This window comes from Aricia agestis, chromosome 13 (assembly GCF_905147365.1).
Source record: "Aricia agestis chromosome 13, ilAriAges1.1, whole genome shotgun sequence".
NCBI classification, from domain to species: domain Eukaryota; kingdom Metazoa; phylum Arthropoda; class Insecta; order Lepidoptera; family Lycaenidae; genus Aricia; species Aricia agestis.
This window is the reverse complement of record NC_056418.1, coordinates 1,663,447-1,677,441: the sequence shown is the minus strand read 5'-3', so window position 1 is coordinate 1,677,441 and position 13,995 is coordinate 1,663,447. Positions and strand designations below refer to the sequence as shown.

At 38.0% G+C, this 13,995-nt stretch overlaps 2 protein-coding genes across 5 annotated transcripts; one reads left to right on the top strand and one right to left on the bottom strand.

Moving 5' to 3' along the window:
* Positions 1 to 2,401: 2,401 nt before the first annotated feature.
* LOC121733246 (protein-S-isoprenylcysteine O-methyltransferase) lies at positions 2,402 to 4,195 on the bottom strand. Its single transcript, XM_042123455.1, has 5 exons — positions 3,864 to 4,195; positions 3,527 to 3,785; positions 3,269 to 3,378; positions 2,947 to 3,054; positions 2,402 to 2,657 (listed from the first exon to the last, which is right to left on the bottom strand). The coding sequence occupies exons 1-5, from the start codon at positions 4,068 to 4,070 to the stop codon at positions 2,463 to 2,465; spliced, it is 879 nt and encodes a 292-aa protein (XP_041979389.1). The 5' UTR covers positions 4,071 to 4,195; the 3' UTR covers positions 2,402 to 2,462.
* A 3,530-nt stretch (positions 4,196 to 7,725) lies between these two features.
* LOC121733210 lies at positions 7,726 to 13,907 on the top strand. 4 transcript variants are annotated; one of them, XM_042123389.1, is made up of 7 exons: positions 7,726 to 7,927; positions 8,200 to 8,309; positions 8,648 to 10,576; positions 11,202 to 11,390; positions 11,814 to 11,956; positions 12,505 to 12,590; positions 13,598 to 13,907. In XM_042123389.1, exons 2-7 carry the CDS (start codon positions 8,217 to 8,219, stop codon positions 13,660 to 13,662), a joined length of 2,505 nt encoding a protein of 834 aa, XP_041979323.1. In that variant the 5' UTR covers positions 7,726 to 7,927; positions 8,200 to 8,216; the 3' UTR covers positions 13,663 to 13,907. The 4 variants fall into 4 exon arrangements, with proteins under 4 accessions (XP_041979323.1, XP_041979322.1, XP_041979324.1 ...); XM_042123388.1 differs by having other exon boundaries at positions 12,505 to 12,604; XM_042123390.1 differs by having other exon boundaries at positions 12,505 to 12,608; positions 13,598 to 13,631.
* The last annotated feature ends 88 nt before the right edge of the window (positions 13,908 to 13,995 follow it).

Genomic DNA, 13,995 nt, shown 5'->3' with positions numbered 1-13,995 from the left:
CATGCTTTATAAAAATTCAAAGGTCCGCAGTGCTCTTACTATTTTAAACAATAATTATTATTTCAGTGCGAACGCCTTCCTATCAGGTCAGCTTTTTGTTTGTTTCCTGGTGAAAAGATTTATTAAAATTTGATTTTCAAAGATGATTTTTATATTATTGTCTCTATTCAGTCCCTATACAATTATTTATCGATTAAATAATTGACCTCCTTGTTGATAATTTAAGTATTTTTACATTACAACTTACATACTTAAATTATACATCATTGTTTATAAAATTGAGCTCAAGGTACAAATAAAATACATTGTTAAGGTTTCAGTAATTGTTTATTGGAACATGAGTCAAAAGGTTTTTTACAAAAAATAGTCTAGCACTGACATCGAGTGGCAATCACCTGATGGTAAGTGACTGCCGGCACAGATCTCTGAAACACTAGAGAACTCGCAAATGCGTTGCTTGCTTGTCTTTTCCGAGGTCTCTAGTAATTTTAGTTACTGGAAACAAAGCCTAAGGTTTTCTCGATAGTACATTTCTACTAGTTAAAATTTGACACTACCCAATATCATAGTATGTTTGTTAGTGAGAAGCTGTTATTATTATTGACTAGTTAAAAAGTTGTAAATGCATGAATGAAATAAACAAATGCTTTGGTTATAAGAATAAATGCATATTAATAATTACATATTTTGATACTCTCACTCAATTAATAATGTCAATATTAATTTTGAGCACAATGTTTGGCTACAATTTCTGTCTAATAGTAATTTTAGTTAAGATAAGCTGTATAAGTACACAAGATTCTATACATCTATAGTAAAAATGTATGTATAATTACATATTTACATAATACTAACAAATGCCCGCAACTTGCTCTCGCAAAAAGTTCATAAGAACAATATTGAGTACATTTTTTATATATAAGGCTGCGTCCACACCAAACTGACAGTATGTCAGTCGCCGACGCGAGCAAGCTCCCTAGCTCAATAGAATAATAGACGTGTATTGTCAGTCTGGTGTTCACGAAAAGGTGATTATAAATTGGAAGTATGTATCATAAAACACTAGCTCACTAGCGGCGGTCAGTTTGCGGCCTAAAGCATAACCGGTATAGTATTGTGGCGGTACCCACAATTCGCCTAACATTCCTGCATCGCGCTATCGAAGTTTCGGAGAACGGCAAGATATATACAACGTCTGAAATGACGTCAGTGGGGCTTCGGCCTGACCGAGCATGCTATCTCGCTCGGTCGGAAGATCTTCCTTTTCGGCCGCCACAAACAACGTTAAATTGGTGACCACCGACAAGAACACGCATCCTTCTGGACATCAATCATCATCAACACTCCCCGCCCATCCGCACCACGTCAGCAGACATCAAGCATAACCGGGTCGCCTCGACCATAAGCCGCGTTGGAGGTCCGCGCCGGTCGAACCCGCGTCTGGCTTGAACGGGGCAGCCATAGGCTACAACGACCGGTCAACAAGCAGAGCACGGGGGTCCCTCTCCTGGTCATTGCACGCGTAGCTTCGGCCCACACCTGACAACACAAGCGCATCGAAGAATACCACAGGTCTTCGGGGGGGAGTGATGTGGCGGTACCCACAATTCGCCTAACATTCCTGCATCGCGCTATCGAAGTTTCGGAGAACGGCAAGATATATACAACGTCTGAAATAACGTCAGTGGGGCTTCGGCCTGACCGAGCATGCTATCTCGCTCGGTCGGAAGATCTTCCTTTTCAGCCGCCACGAACAACGTTAAAGTATCTTAAGACTCGACTTGATGACATCATTATGGCGATGCTTAGAGTTCGACAAGGCTGTTTATGAACGTGGCGAGAAAAGGAACTAACGCTTAACATAAAAACGTAATGTTTGACAGTTCTCCTTTACCAGCAGCGCACATTGACTGACATTGACACATTCAATTAAAGCCTTGTCGAACTGTACTACAAACCTCAAACCTGTCTCAAGTTATTTTAACAGAGTTGCAACTAATACGTTGGTCTAGAATCTAGATATTATGCTTTAAATACATTCAATTTCCTGTCTTAATGTTTGTTTATAAGTTTTAAAGTAAAGATTTAACTTTTAAATTAATAATAATAATCTACAGATATTCTTGGTGTACTATTTACAAGTATAATGTGTTTCCTTGTATTATGTTACATTATCTTGCAAAGCGTTGCAATAAATTACGTAATATGTTATGATAAATAATTAAATCATAAGCCATGAATAATTTATTATGAGTTATGTTTTTTTAATAATTTTTGTATTTCAGAGGTAAAAGGTAAGGTTATTACGAATTTTATGATTATACATATTGTACAATTTCTACAAATGTACAAAGTGTTGTTTAAAATGTCTATCTATATTTTAGAATAAATCATTTTTAGCATACCATAGACAAAGTCTATTCTTCTACATTCTATGGTCAGAAACCAAAGTCTTACAAACATCACATGCTGACTTCAGCCTCGGGTTCATAGCCCTTGATGAACGGCAGACCAGTGCCAACTCTGTCCATATACTCATAATACTTGTCTCCAAAGAATGATATTAGGAACATCTCTTCTGCTATGATCCTCTCAAGGAAGAACGACCATGACACAAGTGCATATATCACTATGCACAGCGGATTTATTAATATCACCTGCAATCAATATTTTTAATTAGGAGATGCTGTTGACTGTTAAACTCTAACAAGGACTTTAGAAATGAAGGTTTCGGGAAAGTTTATTAAAAAATGTTTGTTGTCAATTGCTGCACCAACAAAAACTAAAACTTTCAAGGTTATATTATCCTACCAAGTCCTATATATTATACAATCAACGCAAGTTTTATCAGAAATTTTGCTACACATATATTATGACTAACATTATTTCAATGCTAATTAGTATAACATCATCCTCTGTTAGCAATTGATCAAAATGCTAAATTACCTGTGTTCCAATAGACCAGTAGAACCAGCCTACATAGCTGGGATGTCTGCAGATGGCATAAACACCACTAGTCACCAGCTGATGGTCTGGCCTCTTCACAGTTTGCACCTATAAGGACCAACAAAGATTTTACTAGGCTTAAAAAGTTACAGCTAGAAATAATTATGTTTGTTAAGGATAAATAGATCTTAGCTCTTCTTTTATACAACTACTAAATTGATTTTGATGAAAAGGCTTATTTTTATTATTAGCTAAAGGTCTGGATTAAAATATAGCTAACATAATCTTAAATATAAGCACAATCTACAAGAAAAGTACTCACGTGATGATTGAAATTAGTCTTGGCTGTGAACATGGCTGACTTTCGCATAATTTCACCACCAACACACAGCACCACACCCAGATATGTCAACCATGAACATGACTTAAGACCTATAAATAAGTTTAACTTTAAACTAACAAAATATAATATAGTAAAATAATATAGTAAATTAAAGAATTATCATTTAACTGTATAAACAATTATTCAAGTACCTAAGCTGTTACAAAAAAAAATTTGAAGTATTAACATTTAACTCACTAGGACAAAAGTAGAACTCAAGACAAGCTTCAGTCCAGCTCGCCGTGGCCGCCAGCCAGTACTGAACACTGTGGTTCAGGATGAACGAGTCCACTGTCAGAGTCCTAGGGTTGGTGAGAGCCACCGATACAAACTCCGAGAAGTGGAACATCGAGAATGCCATCGCATACAACCCGAATATGTAGTAACCATTGTTGAATGTTGAGACATACAGTCCGACAGCAAACACTAAGCCAAGAAAGGCTGATCGAACTGCAATCTGGAATATAAAAGTGATGCAAAACTTAGTAAACTTCCCAGAATATAGATAAATACAAGAGTACTATGAGTTACTTACATCATAAGCAAAGCCTTTAAGGGAGTATCTCAAAACAAAGTTGAACAAGCAAAAGTACAAGGCAGGGCCCCAGTAGGTCAGGGCCCATAGTTCTGTGGTGTGTCCTAGTAATTTGCTAGAAAATAATGAGGTAATAAACACAACACCAGATAGTAAAAAATAAAATATTGCTTGTTTCGCCGCTGAAGTTTTATCGGTTGTAAACATTTTTATTGTACTTTAATATATATCGCTACAAGAGCTTAAAACTTCAGCCACTACGGATGTATGTTTTTATTTTAAAACAATATATTGACTGTAAAATATTAGAAAAACATTTCAAATACATAATATCTTCATTTTGCAATAATAAAAATAAGCCATGCCTATGAGCAAAAATCAAATTTGTAAAAATGATTATTATGTCAAAGTCAAATGTCAATGTCAAAGAGTCCATAGAAAATAGAATATGTTTTTTACAAACAATAATACAATGATTAAAAAATTTGGAATCTTCGGATGTTAAAAATGAGTTATGAGTGGTACACTTTAATGAAGTTTAATGTACTTACGAAAAGACTATTACGCTTATAATTCATTTGTGCTACATAGTAATTTTCTTTATATGTAGATATTATGTGTTATCATTGGTCAGTCAAGGACTCAAGGTTTGGTTACTATTTATAAAAAAACTGCCATATAATAAAGATTACTACCACTACGACAGTATATATTATGTCTATGACTACCACCGTGCAGAAAAGCGTGGCGACTGACGAGTGACGAGTGACGACTCGCGAGCTCTCACCTCACAAAGATCGGCTTTTAGCTAGTTTTTAAACGATCTAGACTACACCATAGATTAAGTATTATAGTATAGATGTAGTCTTAGCCCGTCATCGCGTGGCCATTTTGTGCTTATTTTCATACAACTAGTGTGCGTCTTTTCTTGAATATTTCTATTTGTTGATTATTTCGAAGCACTTTATGATACAGGAAAAAAAGTCAATTAGTTCATGATTAGTAATGGGTAATTTTCCGAAAAATTTCAAAGCTCGGAAATTTTTCAATTTATTTTTCTGAAAAATTGGAAAAATAATGGAAAAATATTTTTTATTGAAATTATTAGATTAAATAAAATAGTAAATGGTAAAAAATGAAATGAAATATCAAATATGGTTCATATTAAGTTGAAATTCAAAGGCTTGAATAACTTTAGGTGTTGTTTTGTCACAACAATATCATTTTTTAGCCTTAATATCGCCTTTATTTTTATTTTTTACGAAAATGGTAAGAACTAAAGCTGTCGCAAATTTGATTTTCTACAACTTTAGTCCTTATAATTTTCATTGTAAAATCAGTATTGAGGGCAATAACTGCAAAAAACAATTGATTATAATGATTTTTTCTACGCCTATGGTAAATATACCGGGAGTCTGGGACCCAAGCGATTTATAATAAAACTGGATATTTCTGATCATGGATTAGACCCTATAACAATAAAATATAATAATTATTAATATTATTAAAAACTGGCCAAGTGCGAGTCGGACTCGCTCACGAAGGGTTTCGTTATAAAGCAAAGATAGGCAAGTGCTTTTTATATGGGAGCTAACAAAATCCCCCTTTTTTATAACATGGGAAAACGCATCCCCGGCAAATCAGGAATATCGGTCGGGATATATGGGACTCCTGCGTAGTCTACCCACCAAAACCCCATGGTGCTCCACTCAACGCTAAAGGCAGAGTTGCGGGTATGATAGAACCTACCGCAACTCTACCAGTGATCATCTACAGACCCGACACCACCCCGCTACTCAGAGGGCCGCGATGCGCAGGAACACCTTGCGCATCACGGCTCTCTCTCTAGGACTCGGTGCAATGGGCGGCGGTGTCCCCACACCACCGCCCCGAGTACCCGGCTAATTTAAGTCGGCGCGGCCACTCCGTCGCGTGCGTCTTCTCCTCGAACGTCTCAAAGGGTCGAGCGCCTCCCGTTCTCTCCTGCGCTCGACATCCTCTTTTGCAGTGATGACTTCCTGGGAAAAGTCATTTACTGCCTGCCATTGCTCATCTCACTGCTCAGTATTGCCCGGATTATCGGTGGCAGCAAGAGGTCCATTCCAATGACGGCCGTAAGGGCCATACATTGCTCCATCCAGGAAGGGCACTTCCTCATTGTGTGGTCGGCCGTGTCCCTTTCATCAAGGCAATGGTGACACCTTGCGTCACTTTCTCTCCTAGCTATCTGACACAAATACTGACCGAAGCAACCGTGCCCGATGAGAATTTGTATCAGATGGAAGGAGAGTGCCCTGTGTTCCCGGTTCACCCACTCTTTAAATAGTGGCCGGATTGCCTCTATCAGGGTGACGCTTACCAGCGATTCATGTAACCGCTCCTCCCAGAGATCTAACGACCTCTCACTTACACTAACAAAATCCCCCTAGATATTTATTTTATTTAAAAGTTTCTGTTATTTGTCAAAATTGTAGGTCACTCTCGCGAAAAAAAATTCGAACTTCCAGAGTTATACTTAATTATAATGAAGAAGGGGCTACTCAGATCTATAACTTAAATATTGATTACTGAAAAAACTCATAAGAATCAAAGTTGGAGGAAATTAAAAGATAATGATTTTGTATTTTTTTTCTTTTGATAATAATCGAGATATACATATCATACAGGCGAAATTATACTTTGACTTGAGAATCAAACTTGTTGAGAATTAATTCTCTACAAGCTTTTCAACAATCTTATCATTTTATGGCGGCTAACACACCCGTCGGATATTTGGTAGAGTTTTTTAATTTGAGCTATTTATGACCACTTTTAAACACAAGCGCAAAAAAACTTTGTATACTTACTTAATTATTATTAATTTCAGAAAAAATCTAACGCGACTTTAGTAATACCGGTGATGAACTCTATCATCTTAGCGGCCCCTATTCTACTAGACGAGCAATTATATTGCGCCACATCACGTAAATGCGTAATGGTGGCCATACACCATAATATTAGTGACCGTCTAGGGTTGATATTGAACATTGCGCGCCTTCAATCTAATAATTGTCAAATAAACTGTTCAATAAAATTTAAGCGTGATATTGCACATGCACAATACAATTGATCATCTAAGGGCCGACTTATGCAACAAATCATAGAAGTTTTCAAGAAAAAGAGTAAATAAAAGCATTAAAATGTTATCCCGTAGTTATCTTGTTTTATTTTCTATTCTTGGTTGACATTTCAATTTGGAAAAATATTTGAAAACTTGGAAAAATATATTGGAAATTTTTCCTTTTTTCTTTTCTTTCGGAAATTTTTCCATTACCCATTTGTATTCATGATATCGATCAACTATAGTTCAAGTGATGAGAATCCGTAAACACACGTAAAAAGCTATGCAATTTTTATAGCCTAATTATTAATTGATGTGACAATTTTAGCACTAATGCCTTATATGGCATGATTAAGGGATTAATATACTTATAAATTATCTTTTTAGCTTACAAAAATACCGATTGAAAAGCCCAAAAAACGTTATTCAAAACTTACGTATTTAATGTTGAATCCACGTGTTTGAGGCATTCTTTGACTATTCTTATGGTTTATTATTTAGCGGAACCACAAAACTCAACAATATCTAGCATTAAATGTTCACTAAAAACCTTTATTAACACTTTTATTACATGAAATATGCCGACCGACTCCTTTGTTATGTCCTAGTAAGTAGGACAAAACATTACACGCTTTTGACGCTTACAAATCTTACAATACACATATGACATACGTAATATTTGTTGAAAAAAAATGCTTTGTCTATGCTTATATGTCACTGTCAAAAATTCTGATATAATTGTCACCAATGATCACCATTTGTTTGGCAGTTTGCTGTTTTACAAAAATTTATAAACAATGATACAAACAGTGAAATAAAGTAAACTAAACTATTCAAATTTACCTTCAGGATCCAAAATTAACGATACCATTAAATATATTTATGCATCTGTATAATTTTGTATATGTGTAGCTTCTATAAAATCCTAGAATTTGCTACTAAAGAAAGTAGCCATACCAAAAAGGTAAATTATTTAATCATTAGATGTTTCATTCATGAAAACCGTACAGCAGTAACGTACGTGATCTAATGTAACGGAGTCTAATATAATAAAGGCTAAATTGCTGACGTAATGCATGACAACATCGCTGGGGAGCGAATTTTAATAATTTCCGTGAGTGCTTAGATTATATTAGCGATACGGAGCTGGAACATTTTCGTTACGGTCAGGGAACGAGCTACATTGCAAAGTATCATATATTTGCCACTGACTTTTACTCTTTGGTACTTTCTCAGCTAATGAAAGTAGCAAGATGAACGACCCGTGGGATGTGAAGTCTGTGAGACAATCGGACCAGTATATATCGTGTATGAAGCTGAATGGAGTCCCCCTGCTGCCGCCTGTTGTAAGTTTACCTTTTTAATTACACTACAGTTTACCTGTGATGTCCTGAAAAAAGAATTTATGCATAAACTGTATGTTTTTCTTTGACATAAAGTAGCCTATGTCCCATGGTATCCTCTATATCTATGCTAAGTGTTATGAAAAACTGCCTAGCTCACCAGAGCCTATTTTTGGTGAAAACAAGCAAATCTCTATGTTATATTAATATACTAATAATATAACAGAGATTTGCTTGTTTAATATAATTTAAGTTTGCTATTTGTTTATAAATTACTTTAGCCAATTTAGCTGTACTATATTAATTGTCTCTACAATATTTTTTATTTTTCCATACTATAGCTATCTAAAGAATGCCATGAAGAAATGAGAAACTACAAGTTTCTTGCTCTCGAGGTTGAGAAGAGAATAGAGACTTTAAAATCTCTCACTCTTCAAAGTGATGTCAACTCCTCAGAAGATGAAACTGATGCTCCGGAACTCCCAGAGTCTGACCAAACATTTGATATACCATCAGTTATAGAGTCCAATAGTTATAAAAACAAATCTCTCAACCTAAATCCAAACATTGAAAATGGCTATGAAGATTACAAATTCAATATGTCCAACGATAACAATTCGCCAACTCTAAGTAACGTGTCCGAATGTTTCTCTTCCAAAGCATCTTCCAAGTTAGTGATTGATTTAAGTTTAAGCATTAATGATACTGCAAGAAACTTAATCGATAGCAACAACACTTCCCAAACTCCTAATGATTTGCCCGAAAGAGACTGTGATTGTGTCAATGACAATAAGAATGTTGGTTCTGATGAGACTAAAAAACAATCAAATGCACAAGAAAAAGTTACAGTAAGTTTAAGTATAAACAAACAATCCTTCTCAGATCCACTGCCAAATTTTCACTTAGAAGATGGACCTGCTTCCCTTGGCTCGAAAAGCTTCACGGGTTCCCTGACAGACTTACACAAGGAGAGTACAAAAGAAGTTAAAACTGCGCCCCTGCTGCGCCAAAGATCTTATACTGTCCTCAAACCTAGCCCAATGCTTCTTGCACACTTGGAGGTTCAATCCCTGAACAGAGGAGTTGATGTCAAATCAATCTCAATGAGTGAATCCTTGTCTAATGTTAGCTGCATGAATAAAAAAAGAAGAAGCTGGGATTTAGAGTCTGCCAAAATTAAATGGTCCTCCATGGCCTTAGAGCTAAAGGAGAAGGTTAAGGAGAAGCATCTTAAGCACAACAGTAGTGCCAGTTCGAATATAATGTCCAAAACAACGCCTAAGAAAGCGCAATCTAATACGCCATCTAAGTTAAAACCTATGGATAAGTCAAAACGCGTCACACCTAAAGCATCAGTGAAGTCTGAACCGGCGCAACGCCCGACGAAACTACCGAGCCCTGTTAGATGCTCATCTCAAAATCCCAAACCTTCATCATCGCAAAACAATGTTGAAAAGAAGACGGAAGAAACAAAACACAAACCGATTTCAGAATCGGAAGACCCGGCGACGAAAGTCAGGGAACTTTACGAGAAAGTGCAAAAACAGCAGCTGGTGCAAATGGCGAACCTGGTCGAAAAGCAGAAGAGAGAACAGATACTGCTGCATCAACTATTCGAGGAACAAAACAATCTGCTGTTCACCCAACTCAAGACAATATGCCCGAAATCGCCGAACGAGGTGAAAGAGGCGTGGGTCGAGAAGGACGCGGATAGGGGACCAGTGAGCTTGAGCCAGTTGATCAACCAGAAAACGGAACCCGACAGTCCAGTCATCGCGACGTTGACAGAAACGAATAACTATCTAAACCAGTGCGATCAGATTCTCAAAAAGTCGAGAAACATGTCTGAAAGTATCAAAAGGCCTCCGCAAGAAAAGCCATCCACTCTATCGCTAGAAGGCAGCATAACTCGCACGCATTCGCCTAACACTCCAAACCCGAATATATCTCGAAAACTCGTATACGATACGAGCGCATCGTCTGAGCGCGATTACGACGTGGTTCTTACCGACCGAACCAACGATACTCTGGCGGACCTCAATGTCACGTTTCCTTCCGATCACAGCGAGTCCCGTCCGAACAGCACGTTGACTAATACCTGTATAAAACAGACCATAGAGAGTCCGCTATCTGCCCCGGTGGCGAACGCTTCGCACAGATCTAGCGAAAGAGCAGTAAAAAGTATGGAAGAGACACTCCAGGACTCTCTCAGGTGTATCTACGGCCCGAGAACGAAACAGAAGGTCCGCCGCAATCCAACAGCGCAAGAGGTGAGTGTTTTTCAACAATTTGTCATAAAGTAGACAAATATAAGCATCTTACTTTTTTGAAATAGAGTATTAGAGCTATGTAATATGTAAGTATGATAAATGTTGCCCACAAAGTAATAAAAACGTCATAGTGTTTAGTAGTCTATAGCAACTTGTCTAGTAATTCAGAGAGATGATTTTAATAAGATGTCTTTTAAAATCTTGTTTTCTATTTTACTGTCCTTTTTTTTTGTATTTATATGTGTCGTAGGATGATTTGATAAATCCGTGTTTTCGCGAAATCCCTAGAATTTTCGCGAAAATTTTAGGGATTTCGCGAAAACACGGATTTATCAAATCATCCTACGACATATGTTATGTTTCTTGATCCCTTTACCAAACCCACCTCTCAAATATGCCCATTCATAAAACCTTGAACCTTCTCTTTGTGACTACACCTTTGTTTAATCTTCTGAAATCCAATATCTTCATCCTATTCAAAGTGTTCTTTCTTGCTTCAAATCTGTCTTCCTCACTCCTAAAACTACTCTCAACAAATCCTCTGCACCTTCTTCATCTTCTTTCTTTGAAATCTCTGTTATACCCCCTCTTCAACATGTTTCAATGTCCTCTCTGCAAACATCAGCGTGAAGCCGCGACCAAAATCGTCGCGTGTGCTAAGGGCTACCTGGTCAGGCGGCTGATGCGCACGGAGCGAGTGCAGACCACCGTCCAGACTATTAGAGACACGTTGGTTCTGGCGCTGCAGCTGCACCAGGACGGCAGGGGCATATGGGGCGCCGATGTGGACCTCCACAGGCGGCTTATACAGCAGGTAGGTATAATAGGTCGTCGCTAGATGGCGCTTTTATAGAACTTATGTATTGTTGTTGCCACTAGATGTCGTTTTAACATATGTTGGTAGTTGTAAGCTGTTGGAGGGTACTTTGTAAAAATATAGACAACTGCTACTAAGATTTAAAAAATAAATCAAAGAAACATTTTAAAACTATAAATATTTTAGAATCTTCTCAATTTATTAAACAGGAATATTGTGGTGTTAATTTTTTGGTCCCAATTCTGAAGATAACGCTAATACGCGTTAATAAACGCGACAACTTAACACTCAAAACGCAAACTAAAATATTTTTAACCAGAATTAATTTTAAATAAAAATATTGCTGATTAGTTCGGAAACTAACCATGTACATATAAGTTACGACTTATGTGTTGAATAATATTTATTTATTTATTACAGATAACAGCAGCATGTTACACGTTACACGACACGTTCGTGGCGAGCACGGCGGCAGAGCGGTGCGCGCTCATCGCCGCAGACCGCAGCCGCCGCAAGGCGCTGGCGGCGCGCCCGCTCGTGCCCGTACGGCAGTATAGACCCACGTGAGTTATTTGCAGCTCTGGATTTATATATAGGCAGTATAGGCCATGGCCTATGGGCGGCAGCGTCCTATGGCGTCCTAGGATGGCGACAGAGTTCGTACATAGGGGCGGCAAAATGAAAGTGGCCTATACAGTATACTCATAAAAAATATAAATCCGGCCGTGGTTATTATATACTGGCTTATGCTTATACTTTTCGAAACCATATTATGGTCTTTGACCACTGACCGGCTATGAAAAATAAAACCTAGAAAATTAACAATAAGTATACCTGTATACTTGTGGTTATTAACCCGCTAACTTAAAGAAAATTGAGTCTACAATTTTATACATACTCAGTTTATAAAATGCTTTTAAATCGTACTACTTTAACATAATATTTTTGCAACAAATCTTCCATAGTTCGCTTAATACTTATCTTTAAGCGTACCTTTGAAACTCATTATAGTTCTACATGCTTATTCGCCCATCCTGGCCTGGGTATAATTCCCAACACCATTGTATAATATTATATTCCTAATATAATAAATAACCCGGTGGTGGGGCAGGGACGTGATGTCTGCGAGCCACAGCGGCGCGTTCCCCGCGCGGCCGCAGCGCTCCAGCCCGTCGCTGATGACGCAGTCCAGCTATGGTAAACCAGCAGACGTGTGTAGGTTCATGTACTTGGGTGGTGGTGGACGGTGGTGGACGGTGGTGATGGGTAGTCGGCAGTTTGGAGGCTTAAGAGCTCGTCCAGAAAGGCCAAATTCGTTAATAGGTTATACGGTCAATTTAGCAACAGTTCAGTCCATCAGTCTGAGACTGACGCCAGAATCATGACCGGAAAGTACTTAGTAAAAAATTAGCAGTCCAATCAAACCGTTACACGATCATTCTTCCGTCAGTCCGGATCAGACTGAACAGTGAACTGATGCGAGACTGACCGTGTAACCTATGTCTTACTCGCGGCGAATTGGCGCGTAACGTATATGACCTTGAATGCATGGATTACTAAGGTGCTGCATCTGGGCACTAAAGTAAGCACATTATCTTTTTCGAGTATTTGATCATCGTTCATTCGAAGTCGGTTCATTCGTTCAGTCTTAAATTTGAACCGCGTTTCGCGACGAATTCGACCTTTCTAGTTTCTGGACGATGTTATACAGTTTATACCACAAATCGAGTCCTAAGTCTAAAACTTTGGACACTTTCATCTTTGTTCCCAAAAATAATGCACCAACCAACCCAATATATTATTATGTTTTTAAAATACATACTTAGTTTTTGTGTGGCTTGAAAGTTTTAAATAAAACTCAGATTTTTTTGTCTTGCTTTGTTTGTTTAAACTGCTCTGTCGTTTTTTTTTTTGCAAGTTTAAAGGTGCCGGTTGGCAGAGGGCGACATGAAGCATCCGCAGACGACGTGTCGCAGCGACACTACGTTTGTATGTATTTCTATGAAATACCCTGCGCAGCTAGCAACACTTATTCATATAAATACATAGAAACCACTAACCAGTAGGTTCCCGACGACACGTCGTCTGCTGCAACTTCATGTAACCGGCTTCCAACTTGTACCTTTATATAGTGTTTTTGTGTTGTTTATTTAACTAATTTTACTGTCTGAAAAGTTTATTTTAAGAGTCTTTAAACTTTACAGAGAGCTATAGCGGCGAGAAGGCGCGTCGGTACGTGCCCAGCCCGCGCCGGCGGCCGTGGCGTTGACAGCTAGCGACTAACACTATGTGCCTTCACTGTGGGGACAAGTTGTGGTAATGCAATAATGCAGTAATGCAGTGTCTTCTACTATGGATATTCAGGATCCAAAACTTTATAGCCTTATCCTTATAAATGCTACGATGTGTCTGTCTGTCCAGGACGCTTTGACTCTGTCAAAGTGTGAGTTGAGCCTTTTGTATGGAAATCCTTATGCTAAGTACTCACATACGGTTTTGCTCGATAGTTTTACTCCGAATCGAAGGAAATGACATATTTAATTCCATCGAGCCGGATCGAAGCGAGCCTTCGAGCTGTCAGGTTTGCGGTCCACACGGTGGT